Source organism: Haliotis rufescens, unplaced genomic scaffold (genome assembly GCF_023055435.1).
Source record: "Haliotis rufescens isolate VD_foot unplaced genomic scaffold, xgHalRufe1.0.p SCAF_14, whole genome shotgun sequence".
Classification (NCBI taxonomy): Eukaryota; Metazoa; Mollusca; class Gastropoda; order Lepetellida; family Haliotidae; genus Haliotis; species Haliotis rufescens.
Window position 1 is genome coordinate 34,550,866 of NW_025963824.1, and position 18,316 is coordinate 34,569,181.

The following is an 18,316-nucleotide window of genomic DNA, read 5'->3' on the forward strand; positions in this document are numbered from 1 at the left end:
ATTGACAGTGTAATATGTGTCATGTGATCCATTGACAGTGTAATATGTGTCATGTGATCCATTGACTGTGTAATATGTGTCCTGTGATCCATTGACTGTGTAATACGTGTCCAGGGATCCATTGACAGTGTAATACGTGTCCAGGGATCCATTGACTGTGTAATATGTGTCATGTGATCCATTGACTGTGTAATATGTGTCCTGTGATCCATTGACTGTGTAATATGTGTCCTGTGATCCATTGACAGTGTAATATGTGTCATGTGATCCATTGACTGTGTAATACGTGTCCAGGGATCCATTGACAGTGTAATATGTGTCATGTGATCCATTGACTGTGTAATACGTGTCCTGTGATCCATTGACTGTGTAATATGTGTCCTGTGATCCATTGACAGTGTAATATGTGTCCAGGGATCCATTGACAGTGTAATATGTGTCATGTGATCCATTGACTGTGTAATACGTGTCCAGGGATCCATTGACAGTGTAATATGTGTCATGTGATCCATTGACTGTGTAACACGTGTCCAGGGATCCATTGACAGTGTAATACGTGTCCAGTGAACCATTGACAGTCTAATACGTGTCGTATCATCCATTGACAGTGTAATACGTGTCCAGGGATCCATTGACTGTGTAATATGTGTCATGTGATCCATTGACTGTGTAATACGTGTCCAGTGATCCATTGACAGTGTAATACGTGACAAGTGAACCATTGACAGTGTAATATGTGTCCTGTGATCCATTGACTGTGTAATACGTGTCCAGTGATCCATTGACAGTGTAATACGTGTCCAGTGAACCATTGACAGTGTAATACGTGTCCAGTGATCCATTGACAGTGTAATACGTGTCCAGTGATCCATTGACAGTGTAATACGTGTCTTATCATCCATTGACAGTGTAATACGTTCCAGGGATCCATTGACTGTGTAATATGTGTTCTGTGATCGATTGACTGTGTAATACGTGTCCAGGGATCCATTGACAGTGTAATACGTGTCCAGTGAACCATTGACAGTGTAATACGTGTCCAGTGATCCATTGACAGTGTAATACGTGTCCAGTGAACCATTGACAGTGTAATACGTGTCTTATCATCCATTGACAGTGTAATACATGTCCAGTGATCCATTGACAGTGTAATACGTGTCCAGTGAACCATTGACAGTGTAATACGTGTCTTATCATCCATTGACAGTGTAATACGTGTCCAGTGATCCATTGACTGTGTAATATGTGTCCTGTGATCCATTGACTGTGTAATACGTGTCCAGTGATCCATTGACTGTGTAATACGTGTCCAGTGAACCATTGACAGTGTAAAACGTGTCTTATCATCCATTGACAGTGTAATACGTGTCCAGGGATCCATTGACAGTGTAATAAGTGTCCAGTGATCCATTGACAGTGTAATATGTGTCCAGTGATCCATTGACAGTGTAATACGTGTCCAGGGATCCATTGACAGTGTAATAAGTGTCCAGGGATCCATTGACAGTGTAATAAGTGTCCAGTGATCCATTGGCAGTGTAATACGTGTCCAGTGATCCATTGACAGTGTAATACGTGTCCTGTGATCCATTGACAGTGTAATACGTGTCCAGTGATCCATTGACAGTGTAATACGTGTCCAGTGATCCATTGACAGTGTAATACGTGTCCAGTGATCCATTGACAGTGTAATAGGTGTCCAGTGATCCATTGACAGTGTAATACGTGTCCAGTGATCCATTGACAGTGTAATACGTGTCCAGTGATCCATTGACAGTGTAATACGTGTCCTGTGATCCATTGACGGTGTAATACGTGGTCAGTGATCTATTGACAGTGTAATACGTGTCCAGTGATCCATTGACAGTATAATACGTGTCCAGTGATCCATTGACAGTGTAATACGTGTCCTGTGATCCATTGACAGTGTAATACGTGTCCAGTGATCCATTGACAGTATAATACGTGTCCAGTGATCCATTGACAGTGTAATACGTGTCCAGTGATCCATTGACAGTGTAATACGTGTCCTGTGATCCATTGACGGTGTAATACGTGGTCAGTGATCCATTGACAGTGTAATACGTGTCCTGTGATCCATTGACGGTGTAATACGTGGTCAGTGATCTATTGACAGTGTAATACGTGTCCAGTGATCCATTGACAGTGTAATACGTGTCCAGTGATCCATTGACAGTGTAATACGTGTCCTGTGATCCATTGACAGTATAATACGTGTCCAGTGATCCATTGACAGTGTAATACGTGTCCTGTGATCCATTGACAGTGTAATACGTGTCCAGTGATCCATTGACAGTATAATACGTGTCCAGTGATCCATTGACAGTGTAATACGTGTCCAGTGATCCATTGACAGTGTAATACGTGTCCTGTGATCCATTGACGGTGTAATACGTGGTCAGTGATCTATTGACAGTGTAATACGTGTCCAGTGATCCATTGACAGTATAATACGTGTCCAGTGATCTATTGACAGTGTAATACTTATCAAGGGATCCATTGACATTGTAATAAGTGTCCAGTGATCCATTGACAGTGTAATACGTGTCCAGGGATCCATTGACAGTGTAATAAGTGTCTTATCATCCATTGACAGTGTAATACGTGTCCAGTGATCCATTGACTGTGTAATATGTGTCCTGTGATCCATTGACTGTGTAATACGTGTCCAGTGATCCATTGACTGTGTAATACGTGTCCAGTGAACCATTGACAGTGTAAAACGTGTCTTATCATCCATTGACAGTGTAATACGTGTCCAGGGATCCATTGACAGTGTAATAAGTGTCCAGTGATCCATTGACAGTGTAATATGTGTCCAGTGATCCATTGACAGTGTAATACGTGTCCAGGGATCCATTGACAGTGTAATAAGTGTCCAGGGATCCATTGACAGTGTAATAAGTGTCCAGTGATCCATTGGCAGTGTAATACGTGTCCAGTGATCCATTGACAGTGTAATACGTGTCCTGTGATCCATTGACAGTGTAATACGTGTCCAGTGATCCATTGACAGTGTAATACGTGTCCAGTGATCCATTGACAGTGTAATACGTGTCCAGTGATCCATTGACAGTGTAATAGGTGTCCAGTGATCCATTGACAGTGTAATACGTGTCCAGTGATCCATTGACAGTGTAATACGTGTCCAGTGATCCATTGACAGTGTAATACGTGTCCTGTGATCCATTGACGGTGTAATACGTGGTCAGTGATCTATTGACAGTGTAATACGTGTCCAGTGATCCATTGACAGTATAATACGTGTCCAGTGATCCATTGACAGTGTAATACGTGTCCTGTGATCCATTGACAGTGTAATACGTGTCCAGTGATCCATTGACAGTATAATACGTGTCCAGTGATCCATTGACAGTGTAATACGTGTCCAGTGATCCATTGACAGTGTAATACGTGTCCTGTGATCCATTGACGGTGTAATACGTGGTCAGTGATCCATTGACAGTGTAATACGTGTCCTGTGATCCATTGACGGTGTAATACGTGGTCAGTGATCTATTGACAGTGTAATACGTGTCCAGTGATCCATTGACAGTGTAATACGTGTCCAGTGATCCATTGACAGTGTAATACGTGTCCTGTGATCCATTGACAGTATAATACGTGTCCAGTGATCCATTGACAGTGTAATACGTGTCCTGTGATCCATTGACAGTGTAATACGTGTCCAGTGATCCATTGACAGTATAATACGTGTCCAGTGATCCATTGACAGTGTAATACGTGTCCAGTGATCCATTGACAGTGTAATACGTGTCCTGTGATCCATTGACGGTGTAATACGTGGTCAGTGATCTATTGACAGTGTAATACGTGTCCAGTGATCCATTGACAGTATAATACGTGTCCAGTGATCTATTGACAGTGTAATACTTATCAAGGGATCCATTGACATTGTAATAAGTGTCCAGTGATCCATTGACAGTGTAATACGTGTCCAGGGATCCATTGACAGTGTAATAAGTGTCCAGTGATCCATTGACAGTGTAATGCGTGTTCTGTGATCCATTGACTGGACATGATAAGTTAGAAATGATCACTCATTTATTTTTAATTTATTTATTAGCACGATTCCTATGTGAATGTGAACATGTGTTATCGTATTTCATACTATGTTTGTATTTTAGCGATTATGTATCCTATTTTAGGGAGGAATGAAGGCGGTTGTGTGGACAGACGTGTTTCAGTCGGCGGTGATGCTCGCTGGTGTGTTGGCCATTGTGATTAAGGTAACATGACAGAAAAAAAATCATAATTACATCAATAACAATAACCGCCAGTGAATTATTTTGTTGAAGGATATATGCATTTTTGATGTCATAGTACGATCGACCCTAGTGACATGACAGGTCATGTGGAAAAGAAAATACAGTAAACTACGTTTATAACGAACACGCTTATAACGCACTGACGGATATAACGAACATATTTTTGGTCACGGCAATTTGCTGTATATATGCTTATAACGAACTACGGTTATATCGAACTAATATCAGTGGTCCCTTTGTGCTCGTTATAACCGTAATTTACTTATAACCGAGACTGGTTAGTCTCAGGCGTTTATGGTATACATTTACTTGTTAACTCCAGTTATTGTTTGACAAACGTCGTAGTTATTCTCATACATAGGTAAGTCAACAATAATAACTTCAAAGACAGATTATATAATAATTAATACCACAATAGGACAGCGTTGAGATCGTTCAGCGCCATGATGCCACGCTGCCCACCTTAGTATCAGCCAATCAGGTAACAGTGGGAATGACGTTATTTTTGTTTGGTTTTTGGAAACACATATGCAAAGCTAATTTGCATGTATGTATTTATGATATTCATAACATACTCCGAAAAAACAGAAAAGCAAAAGTGAGTGAGTGAGTGAGTATGCTTTTACGCCACTTTTAGCAATATTCCAGCAATATCACGCCTGGGGACACCAGAAATGGGCTTCACACATTGTACCCATGTCGGGAATCGAACCCGGGTCTTCGGCGTGACGAGCGAACGCTTTAACCACTAGGCTACCTGACCGCCCCAAAAGCAAAAGTGATTTCACGTGTTTATTTTCTATATCATATAACTAATCAACGGAATGATGGTAGTGCTTGAGTCAACTGTCGGAGACACCGTGGTTGTTGCTGACGTGCTCGCAGCCGTTGATCCATTGCATCCCATAAATGTTTGATAAGGTTTCAATCTGGAGACCTGGAGGGCCATGGCAGGAACCTGGTTGTTGTGATTCCTGAAAAAGGCTGATGTCAGCTTTGCCGTATGTGGTCGGGCGTTGTCTTGTGGTCTTGTCTGGGCTGATATCATACGCAATCCTGATATTACTGTAGTTGAAGAGGTGGCAGTGGTCGTATTTTCACGTACGTGATGTACCCGTATGAAAACGTGGTCGACTGGATCTGAGAAGGTCACGTGTTGTCCCGTGTGCCTGATAACGGTACCACGCCTTGTAACGGTGCTTTGTGCTGAGCGGAAAAACCTGGCTACGACCAAAGATGATTCTCGTGTTGCAGTCCGCCGATGGCGTTGTTGCGTTGGGCTTCCGTCAGTCATCGCATGTTTTCGCTTTTCACTTGCTATAAGACTGGGATGGCATGCACATGATAACCTAACGTTTCCTAGACCAGAAAGTGATGTTGCACGTACATGTCAAGTCGGTGTGGTTCGGCGCCAGGCTCTCACGTGGTTGTGTTTTGGGATTTATTCAGCTTTTCACCATATTTCTACAGTACCTCGTTTTTCCCCTCACAAATCTGCCCCAATCAATGCAGAAATGACCAATTCACTTTTTATAATTATCTTGTTTGGGTGTCGGCAACACTGTCAAATAAATTTATTTACGATTTTACTACTTTGGCGTTTCTATTTATTACACACGCTGTCTCACACTCAAGGAATAAAGAACACCTTTAAGTTAAAATGTGATCTTATATCGCTAGGTGCACCTATATCTGAGGTAAAAGATGAGCTGTCAGCTACATGTTTTCTTCCTTCCTTCCTACAGGGGATAAGTGTTGTTGGTGGAATGGAGGAAGTGTGGAGATTGAACGACGAGTGGGGAAGAATAAAATTCTTTGAGTAGGTCCGCAGACAATCTTGAAACATGTTTCCGATTGATGCAGTGTGCATCTGTATATATCAGATAACATTACATATATTAATGCTCTACAAACAGGTTTCCCATTGATACAGTGTGCATCTGTATATATCAGACAACATTACATATACTAAGCTCTACAAACATGTTACCTTCTGATGAAGTGTCCATCTGTATATATCAGATAGCATTACATATACTAATGCTCTACAAACATGTTACCTTCTGATGAAGTGTCCATCTGTATATATCAGATAACATTACATATACTAATGCTCTACAAAAATGTTACCTACTGATGAAGTGTCCACCTGTATATATCAGATAACATTACATATACTAATGCGCTACAAACATGTTACCTACTGATGAAGTGTGCATCTATATATATCAGATAACATTACATATACTAATGCGACCCGTGAAAATTCTGGGGTAGAATAGGTCTTCAGCAACCTCAGCCTGTCGTAAAAGGCGTCTAACGGGATCGGTTGATGCATGTCATCGTATTCCAATTGCGTTGATCGATGCTTATGATGTCAATCACTGGATTGTCTCGTCCAGACTCGATTTGTTCACAGACCGCCGTCATATAGCTGGAATATTGCCGAGTGCGGCGTTAAACAACAAACCACCAACCAACCAACATATACTAATGCCCTACAAACATGTTACCTTCTGATGAAGTGGCCAGCTGTATATATCAGATAAAATTACATATACTAATGCTCTACAAACATGTTACCTACTGATGAAGTGTCCACCTGTATATATCAGATAACATTACATATATTAATGCTCTACAAACATGTTACCTTCTGATGAAGTGTCCACCTGTATATATCAGATAACATTACATATACTAATGCCCTACAAACATGTTACCTTCTGATGAAGTGTCCATCTGTATATATCAGATAACATTACATATACTAATGCTCTACAAACATGTTACCTGCTGCTCTTTGTATATGTCAGGCAAGGTTAAACATATTAATGCTCTTCAAATGCGTTACTTATTGATAAAGCTTGCATCAGTGCATATAAGTTAACATATTAATGATACCTTATGTCACCTTTTGATCCAGTGTGTATCAGTATATTACATCTAATAATACCCTGCAGCTATGTTTCCTATTGTTCCAATGTGTATCAGTATATAACATCTATTAATACCCTGCAGCTATTATACCTATTATTCCAGTGTGTATCAGTATATTACATCTATTAATACCCTGAAGCTATGTTACCTATTGTTCCAGTGTGTATCAGTATATAACATCTATTAATACATGGCAGCTATTATACCTATTATTCCAGTGTGTATCAGTATATAACATCTATTAATACCCTGCAGCTATGTTACCTATTGTTCCAGTGTGTATCAGTATATAACATCTATTAATACCTTGCAACTATGTTACGTATTGTTCCAGTGTGTATCAGTATATAACATCTATTAATACCCTGCAGCTATGTTACCTATTATTCTAGTGTGTATCAGTATATTACATCTATTAATACCCTGCAGCTATGTTACCTATTGTTCCAGTGTGTATCAGTATATAACATCTATTAATACCTTGCAACTATGTTACTATTGTTCCAGTGTGTATCAGTATATAACATCTATTAATACACTGCAGCTATTATACCTATTATTCCAGTGTGTATCAGTATATTACATCTACTAATACCCTGCAGCTATGTTAACTATTGTTCCAGTGTGTATCAGTATATTACATCTACTAATACCCTGCAGCTATTATACCTATTATTCCAGTGTGTATCAGTATATTACATCTACAATACCCTGCAGGTATGTCACCTATTGTTCCAGTGTGTATCAGTATATAACATCTATTAATACCTTGCAACTATGTTACCTATTGTTCCAGTGTATATCAGTATATAACATCTATTAATACCCTGCAGCTATGTTACCTATTGTTCCAGTGTGTATCAGTATATAACATCTATTAATACTTGGAAGCTATGTTACCTATTGTTCCAGTGTGTATCAGTATATAACATCTATTAATACATGGCAGCTATGTTACCTATTGTTCCAGTGTGTATCAGTGTATTACATCTACTAATACCCTGCAGCTATGTTTCCTATTGTTCCAGTGTGTATCAGTATATAACATCTATTAATACCTTGCAGCTATTATACCTATTATTCCAGTGTGTATCAGTATATTACATCTATTAATACCCTGCAGCTATGTTACCTATTGTTCCAGTGTGTATCAGTATATAACATCTATTAATAACGTGCAACTATGTTACTATTGTTCCAGTGTGTATCAGTATATAACATCTATTAATACCCTGCAGCTATGTTACCTATTGTTCCAGTGTGTATCAGTATATAACATCTATAAATACCCTGCAGCTATGTCACCTATTGTTCCAGTGTGTATCAGTATATAACATCTATTAATACCCTGCAGCTATGTTACCTAATGTTCCAGTGTGTATCAGTATATAACATCTATTAATACTTGGAAGCTATGTTACCTATTGTTCCAGCGTGTATCGGTATATAACATCTATTAATACCCTGCAGCTATGTTACCTATTATTCCAGTGTGTATCAGTATATAACATCTATTAATACCTGGCAGCTATGTTACCTATTGTTCCAGTGTGTATCAGTATATAACATCTATTAATACTTCGAAGCTATGCTACCTATTGTTCCAGTGTGTATCGGTATATAACATCTATTAATACCCTGCAGCTATGTTACCTATTATTCCAGTGTGTATCAGTATATAACATCTATTAATACCTGGCAGCTATGTTACCTATTGTTCCAGTGTGTATCAATATATTATATCTATTAATACCCTGCAGGTATGTCGCCTATTGTTCCAGTGTGTATCAGTATATAACATCTATTAATACCTTGCAGCTATGTTACCTATTGTTCCAGTGTGTATCAGTATATAACATCTATTAATACCCTGCAGCTATGTTACCTATTGTTCCAGTGTGTATCAGTATATAACATCTATTAATATCCTGCAGGTATGTTACCTATTGTTCCAGTGTGTATCAGTATATAACATCTATTAATACCCTGCAGCTATGTTTCCTATTGTTCCAGTGTGTATCAGTATATAACATCTATTAATACCCTGCAGCTATGTTACCTATTGTTCCAGTGTGTATCAGTATGTAACATCTATTAATACCCTGCAGCTATGTTACCTATTGTTCCAGTGTGTATCAGTATATAACATCTATTAATACATGGCAGCTATGTTACCTATTGTTCCAGTGTATATCAGTATATAACATCTATTAATACCCTGCAACTATGTTACTATTGTTCCAGTGTGTATCAGTATATAACATCTATTAATACCCTGCAGCTATGTTACCTATTGTTCCAGTGTGTATCAGTATATAACATTTATTAATACCCTGCAGCTATGTTACCTATTGTTCCAGTGTGTATCAGTATGTAACATCTATTAATACCATGCAGCTATGTTACCTATTGTTCCAGTGTGTATCAGTATATAACATCTATTAATACATGGCAGCTATGTTACCTATTGTTCCAGTGTATATCAGTATATAACATCTATTAATACCCTGCAACTATGTTACTATTGTTCGAGTGTGTATCAGTATATAACATCTATTAATACCCTGCAGCTATGTTACCTATTGTTCCAGTGTGTATCAGTATATAACATTTATTAATACCCTGCAGCTATGTTACCTATTGTTCCAGTGTGTATCAGTATATAACATCTATTAATACCCTGCAGCTATGTTACTTATTCTTCCAGTGTGTATCAGTATATAACATCTATTAATACCCTGCAGGTATGTCACCTATTGTTCCAGTGTGTATCAGTATATAACATCTATTAATATCCTGCAGGTATGTCACCTATTGTTCCAGTGTGTATCAGTATATAACATCTATTGATACCCTGCAGCTATGTTACTATTGTTCCAGTGTGTATCAGTATATAACATCTATTAATACCCTGCAGGTATGTCACCTATTGTTCCAGTGTGTATCAGTATATAACATCTATTAATACCCTGCAGGTATGTCACCTATTGTTCCAGTGTGTATCAGTATATAACATCTATTAATACCCTGCAGCTATGTCACCTATTGTTCCAGTGTGTATCAGTATATAACATCTATTAATACCCTGTAGGTATGTTACCTATTGTTCCAGTGTGTATCAGTATATAACATCTATTAATACCCTGCAGCTATGTCACCTATTGTTCCAGTGTGTATCAGTATATAACATCTATTAATACCCTGCAGGTATGTTACGTATTGTTCGAGTGTGTATCAGTATATAACATCTATTAATACCCTGCAGCTATGTTACCTATTGTTCCAGTGTGTATCAGTAAATAACATCTATTAATACCCTGCAGCTATGTTACCTATTGTTCCAGTGTGTATCAGTATATAACATCTATAAATACCCTGCAGGTATGTTACTATTGTTCCAGTGTGTATCAGTATATAACATATATTAATACCCTGCAGCTATGTCACCTATTGTTCAAGTGTGTATCAGTATATAACATCTATTAATACGCTGCAGCTATGTTACCTATTGTTCCAGTGTGTATCAGTATATAACATCTATTAATACCCTGCAGCTATGTTACCTATTGTTCCAGTGTGTATCAGTATATAACATCTATTAATACCTTGCAGCTATGTTACCTATTGTTCCAGTGTGTATCAGTATATAACATCTATTAATACCATGCAGCTATGTTACCTGTTGGTCCAGTGTGTATCAGTATATTACATCTATTAATACATGGCAGCTATGTTACCTATTGTTCCAGTGTGTATCAGTATATAACATCTATTAATACATGGCAGTTATGTTACCTGTTCTTCTAGTGTGTATCAGTATATAACATGTATTAATACCTGGGAGCTATGTTACCTATTGTTCCAGTGTGTATCAGTATATAACATCTATTAATACATGGCAGCTATGTTACCAATTGTTCCAGTGTGTATCAGTATATAACATCTATTAATACATGTCAGCTATGTTACCTGTTGTTTTAGTGTGTATCAGTATATAACATCTATTAATACCCTGCAGCTATGTTACCTATTGTTCCAGTGTGCATCGGTATATAACATCTATTAATACATGGCAGCTATGTTACCTATTGTTCCAGTGTGTATCAGTATATAACATCTATTAATACCTTGCAGCTATTATACCTATTATTCCAGTGTGTATCAGTATATAACATCTATTAATACCCTGTAGCTATGTTACCTATTGTTCAAGTGTGTATCAGTATATAAAATCTATTAATACCTTGCAACTTTGTTACTATTGTTCCAGTGTGTATCAGTATATAACATCTATTAATACCCTGCAGCTATGTTACCTATTGTTCCAGTGTGTATCAGTATATAACATCTATAAATACCCTGCAGCTATGTCACCTATTGTTCCAGTGTGTATCAGTATATAACATCTATTAATACCCTGCAGCTATGTTACCTAATGTTCCAGTGTGTATCAGTATATAACATCTATTAACACTTGGAAGCTATGTTACCTATTGTTCCAGTGTGTATCGGTATATAACATCTATTTATACCCTGAAGCTATGTTACCTATTATTCCAGTGTGTATCAGTATATAACATCTATTAATACCTGGCAGCTATGTTACTATTGTTCAAGTGTGTATCAGTATATAACATCTTTTAATACTTCGAAGCTATGCTACCTATTGTTCCAGTGTGTATCGGTATATAACATCTATTAATACCCTGCAGCTATGTTACCTATTGTTCCAGTGTGTATCAGTATATAACATCTATTAATACCTGGCAGCTATGTTACCTATTGTTCCAGTGTGTATCAATATATTATATCTATGAATACCCTGCAGGTATATCACCTATTCTTCCAGTGTGTATCAGTATATAACATCTATTAATACCTTGCAGCTATGTTACCTATTGTTCCAGTGTGTATCAGTATATAACATCTATTAATACCCTGCAGCTATGTTACCTATTGTTCCAGTGTGTATCAGTATATAACATCTATTAATACCCTGCAGCTATGTTACCTATTGTTCCAGTGTGTATCAGTATATAACATCTATTAATACCCTGCAGCTATGTTACCTATTGTTCCAGTGTGTATCAGTATATAACATCTATTAATACCCTGCAGCTATGTTATCTATTGTTCCAGTGTGTATCAGTATATAACATCTATTAATACCCTGCAGCAATGTCACCTATTGTTCCAGTGTGTATCAGTATATAAAATCTATTAATACCCTGCGGGTATCTCACCTATTGTTCCAGTGTGTATCAGTATATAACATCTATTAATACCCTGCAGCTATGTTACTATTGTTCCAGTGTGTATCAGTATATAACATCTATTAATACCCTGCAGGTATGTCACCTATTGTTCCAGTGTATATCAGTTTATAACATCTATTAATACCCTGCAGTTATGTTACCTATTGTTCCAGTGTGTATCAGTATATCACATCTATTAATACCCTGTAGCTATGTTACCTATTGTTCCAGTAAGTATCTGTATATAACATCTATTAATACCCTGCAGGTATGTTACCTATTATTCCAGTGGGTATCAGTATATAACATCTATTCATACCCTGCAGCTATGTTACCTATTGTTCCAGTGTGTATCAGTATATAACATCTATTAATACCCTGTAGCTATGTTACCTATTGTTCCAGTGTGTATCAGTATATAACATCTATTAATACCCTGCAGGTATGTCACCTATTGTTCCAGTGTGTATCAGTATATAACATCTATTAATACCCTGCAGGTATGTTACGTATTGTTCGAGTGTGTAGCAGTATATAACATCTATTAATACCCTGCATCTATGTTTCCTATTGTTCCAGTGTGTATCAGTATATAACATCTATAAATACCCTGCAGCTATGTTACTATTGTTCCAGTGTGTATCAGTATATAACATCTATTAATAACCTGCAGCTATGTCACCTATTGTTCCAGTGTGTATCAGTATATAGCATCTATTAATACGCTGCAGCTATGTTCCCTCTTGTTCCAGTGTGTATCAGTATATAACATCTATTAATACCCTGCAGCTAAGTTACCTATTATTCCAGTGTGTATCAGTATATAACATCTATTAATACCTGGCAGCTATGTTACCTATTGTTCAAGTGTGTATCAGTATATAACATCTTTTAATACTTCGAAGCTATGCTACCTATTGTTCCAGTGTGTATCAGTATATAACATCTATTAATACCCTGCAGCTATGTTACCTATTGTTCCAGTGTGTATCAGTATATAACATCTATTAATACCTGGCAGCTATGTTACCTATTGTTCCAGTGTGTATCAATATATTATATCTATGAATACCCTGCAGGTATATCACCTATTCTTCCAGTGTGTATCAGTATATAACATCTATTAATACCTTGCAGCTATGTTACCTATTGTTCCAGTGTGTATCAGTATATAACATCTATTAATACCCTGCAGCTATGTTACCTATTGTTCCAGTGTGTATCAGTATATAACATCTATTAATACCCTGCAGCTATGTTACCTATTGTTCCAGTGTGTATCAGTATATAACATCTATTAATACCCTGCAGCTATGTTACCTATTGTTCCAGTGTGTATCAGTATATAACATCTATTAATACCCTGCAGCTATGTTATCTATTGTTCCAGTGTGTATCAGTATATAACATCTATTAATACCCTGCAGCAATGTCACCTATTGTTCCAGTGTGTATCAGTATATAAAATCTATTAATACACTGCGGGTATCTCACCTATTGTTCCAGTGTGTATCAGTATATAACATCTATTAATACCCTGCAGCTATGTTACTATTGTTCCAGTGTGTATCAGTATATAACATCTATTAATACCCTGCAGGTATGTCACCTATTGTTCCAGTGTATATCAGTTTATAACATCTATTAATACCCTGCAGTTATGTCACCTATTGTTCCAGTGTGTATCAGTATATAAAATCTATTAATACCCTGCGGGTATCTCACCTATTGTTCCAGTGTGTATCAGTATATCACATCTATTAATACCCTGTAGCTATGTTACCTATTGTTCCAGTAAGTATCTGTATATAACATCTATTAATACCCTGCAGGTATGTTACCTATTATTCCAGTGGGTATCAGTATATAACATCTATTCATACCCTGCAGCTATGTTACCTATTGTTCCAGTGTGTATCAGTATATAACATCTATTAATACCCTGTAGCTATGTTACCTATTGTTCCAGTGTGTATCAGTATATAACATCTATTAATACCCTGCAGGTATGTCACCTATTGTTCCAGTGTGTATCAGTATATAACATCTATTAATACCCTGCAGGTATGTTACGTATTGTTCGAGTGTGTAGCAGTATATAACATCTATTAATACCCTGCATCTATGTTTCCTATTGTTCCAGTGTGTATCAGTATATAACATCTATAAATACCCTGCAGCTATGTTACTATTGTTCCAGTGTGTATCAGTATATAACATCTATTAATAACCTGCAGCTATGTCACCTATTGTTCCAGTGTGTATCAGTATATAGCATCTATTAATACGCTGCAGCTATGTTCCCTCTTGTTCCAGTGTGTATCAGTATATAACATCTATTAATACCCTGCAGCTATGTTACCTGTTGTTCCAGTGTGTATCAGTATATAACATCTATTAATGCCTGGCAGCTATGTTACCTATTGTTCCAGTGTGTTTCAGTATATAACATCTATTAATACCCTGCAGCTATGTTACTATTATTCCAGTGTGTATCAGTATATAACATCTATTAATACCTGCAAGCTATGTTACCTATTGTTCCAGTGTGTATCAGTATATAACATCTATTAATACCTTGTAGCTATGTTACCTATTGTTCCAGTGTGTATCAGTATATAACATCTATTAATACCTTGTAGCTATGTCTCCTTTTGATCCAGTGTGTATCAGTATATAACATCTATTAATACCTGGCAGCTATGTTACTTATTGTTCCAGTGTGTATCAGTATATAACATCTATTAATACCTGGCAGCTATGTTACTTATTGTTCCAGTGTGTATCAGTATATTACATCTATTAATGCCTTGCAACTATGTTACTATTGTTCCAGTGTGTATCAGTATATAACATCTATTAATACCGCGCAACTATGTTACCTATTGTTCCGTTGTTTATCAGTATTTAACATGTATAATTACCTTGCAACTGTGTTACCTATTGTTCCAGTGTGTATCAGTATTTTACATCTATTAATACCGTGCAACTATGTTACCTGTTGATCCAGTGTTCCCCCGATTGTTTTCGCACCGGGCTGCACGAGAGGGCTACATGGACGAGCCACATGATAAATTAATTGACAATCAGAAACTAGTATTTTAATGTAATGTGAGATAATGTATGTTGTTGTTCATCACTGAATGTTGCTTTTTAAGTTTCAACCCAGATCCTACTGCCCGTCACTCCTTCTGGTCCCTCGTTATCGGAACATTGATTGGGTGGTCATCCTTCTACGGGGTCAACCAGGCCAGTGTCCAGCGCTACTGCGCACTGCCCACGCTGCAGCAGGCTAAACTGTAAGTAATGCCGAATGGAAGGGGTACAAGGGCATCAACTCTATAACCCTTGCAGATGAAATTTATACTTTTATCGACGGGTGTTGGTCATCTTCCCGAGGCAAGTCCAGTTTCCACCCTTGCCGAACTAGGCTGGTATTATGGAGTTACATTGTGGCTGGACAAACGAGTCTATGCATAGTCCAATCCCAATCGCGCAACGAAATCGAAATCCGGTTTGTAAACTGTCGTGCAGATTTCGGTCGATTGCAGGATTTGCAAAGAATGTGCACCGCCAACTCGTAGTCAACAGATATTTTCCAAATCTTTTCATGTTTTTAATCAGGAAGCTCACTTGATTTGATGCACTTCGCGATGTAAGACCCGTTTTATCACAATATAGATCTTGATTTTCGGTCAGGGCGCCGCCATTTTGTTTCAAGCAAATGCAAGTGATACGAGAGGTGGAATTTGATTGGTCCATAGGAGAGGCATAAAAGGGACATAACTCGTAATAGCCACTGGTGGCGCTACGATTGAGCCCAGGAATTCCAGAAATGTTCGGCGAGGGTGGCAATTGGACTTTTAAAGTCAGTTAACCCCCCTTGCATCGGGAAGATGGGTGTTGATAGAATTGAGACAAGAGAGTCAGATTGTATTTTTCATCAAAATTATTGTCGATTTGTAAACAGTAATAACCAGTGTTTGGAGTGTAACATGTCCAGCTAATCAGTTTCCGTGGCAGAGAGATTAGATAATGAAAACAAATTATGTAAGTGACGTCATGTAGTCTTTATGACTTGCCCGTGAAGAGATCACTCGTTTAATAAACATACAGCTGTATTACACATTGTGTAATACCAAAACGCGTGCTTATGTACTCTCGGAACACGTTTCTAGAACAAATATTGAAAGCTCTCAACATCCCCTGGCTTATTCAACGACATTGCGTGTGGAGTTGATAGATCACTGAGAGGAGCTTATGCACACTCGATGACCCCAGCAACCTAATTGCTAGGCTGACGTCACATGGCATTGTTTCGCCGATGGATCTTGCAACAAAATCCCACAAATTACGTCATCGGGTATTGTGACGTTATCGTAAACTTTGAGGTGCGTATTGATCGTATTGTAGCGCAACGACAGTCGTTAGTCTGTTTAAGTATGTGAGTTGCGATAGTCTTAGCCCTACGATAATTTTGTGAATTCTAAAGGTGGACCGTTGTATGGTATTAAATTCATACGTTTCAACTTTTGACATGTTTGATGTATTATTCTGTTAAACTCAATTTGACTATGCCGTGGATCGTGTAGGTGTCAGCCTATTCATACTCAACAGTATAATTCAAAAAACGTTATAAATGGCAAGTAATAAATAAAATACTAAAGTCGCTCCCGTGTAAAACCAATTTTTTGAAACTCGTGAATAGTTGTGGTATCTGACGAGCGAAAGCGAGTCAGATACCACAACTATTCACTCGTTTTATAAAATTGGTATTACACGGGAGCTCGTTTAGTATTGTATATATAAACAATGGGGTGCATTTTCACTGGTGCGGCATCACCAGTGGAAGCCAGTTTGTATTATATTTTACATGTGTCCCTTTTATTTACACCCCCTGGACTCCGAGTCACGTGTATTGCCCAGAAATGACCAACGCTAAAATTAACAAAACAAAACACTACAAATGTAATACAAGAAAACCAAATAAAACCCAGCCTAATAACTCTCTGTTAACAGGGCGGTGCTGTTGAATGTTATTGGTATACTGGTTTTGTTGACGCTGGTGTGTCTGGCCGGAATAACAGTATTCGCCTATTATGCAAAGAAAGGATGTGACCCGCTGTCGGCAAAATCTATCAGCAATGCAAACCAGGTAAGATATACTTCTCAACAGCATCTCACGACTGCTGATTTCTCGTCTATTGACACTTTATTAGGTGTACCCCAGACAGTTGCCTCATATGGAGGTTATATTAATCAGAATGACGTCACGGGAACAAAACGTATCAGCTCACGCACGTCGCTGTGAAGGGTTGCCTCCCTTAGGTGTGCCAGAACCCAATTGCTGTGGGCTCGATTCTACGACTGATCCTGCATCAGTTCGGGTTTTCCCCCCTTTAAATCTCAAATTAACCCTGATTGTGTTTCCAGGTCTGTCAGCACCGCGCCGAAGTGGTAAGCGTCCTAGACCTTCACCATCTCGGGGTATTCCACCCACATCCAGCTAACACCCCGCGACATTAACACCCGGCGTCAATGTCAACACTGTCATAATGTATATCACTGTGAGGTGTCCGCTGTCTCGACCATGTAGACACAGGTGTGTAATCCGCACTCGACAACAAAAACACTGTTGAGACACAGGTGGAGATTCTGCTGGCAAGGGCACAATACAAAACAGTCACTTCATTTACATCAGACTTGCCGAGAAGTAGCTACATTGTATATTACAGCTGTACATGTGATACACCTCCACAGAAAGTATGGGATCATACAAATATACTGAACCGCAAAAGAAACGTCACCCCA

At 38.0% G+C, this 18,316-nt stretch overlaps 1 protein-coding gene across 2 annotated transcripts in view; it reads left to right on the plus strand.

Moving 5' to 3' along the window:
- LOC124113562 (sodium-coupled monocarboxylate transporter 1-like) overlaps positions 1-18,316 on the plus strand; it is a 126,386-nt gene that overhangs the window by 87,648 nt on the left and 20,422 nt on the right. For both annotated transcript variants that reach the window (XM_048395347.1, XM_048395348.1), the window contains exons 5-8: positions 4,191-4,271; positions 6,056-6,129; positions 15,664-15,804; positions 17,525-17,660. In XM_048395347.1, the coding sequence (XP_048251304.1) occupies positions 4,191-4,271; positions 6,056-6,129; positions 15,664-15,804; positions 17,525-17,660 (432 nt within the window). The remainder of the gene's footprint in view (positions 1-4,190; positions 4,272-6,055; positions 6,130-15,663; positions 15,805-17,524; positions 17,661-18,316) is intronic.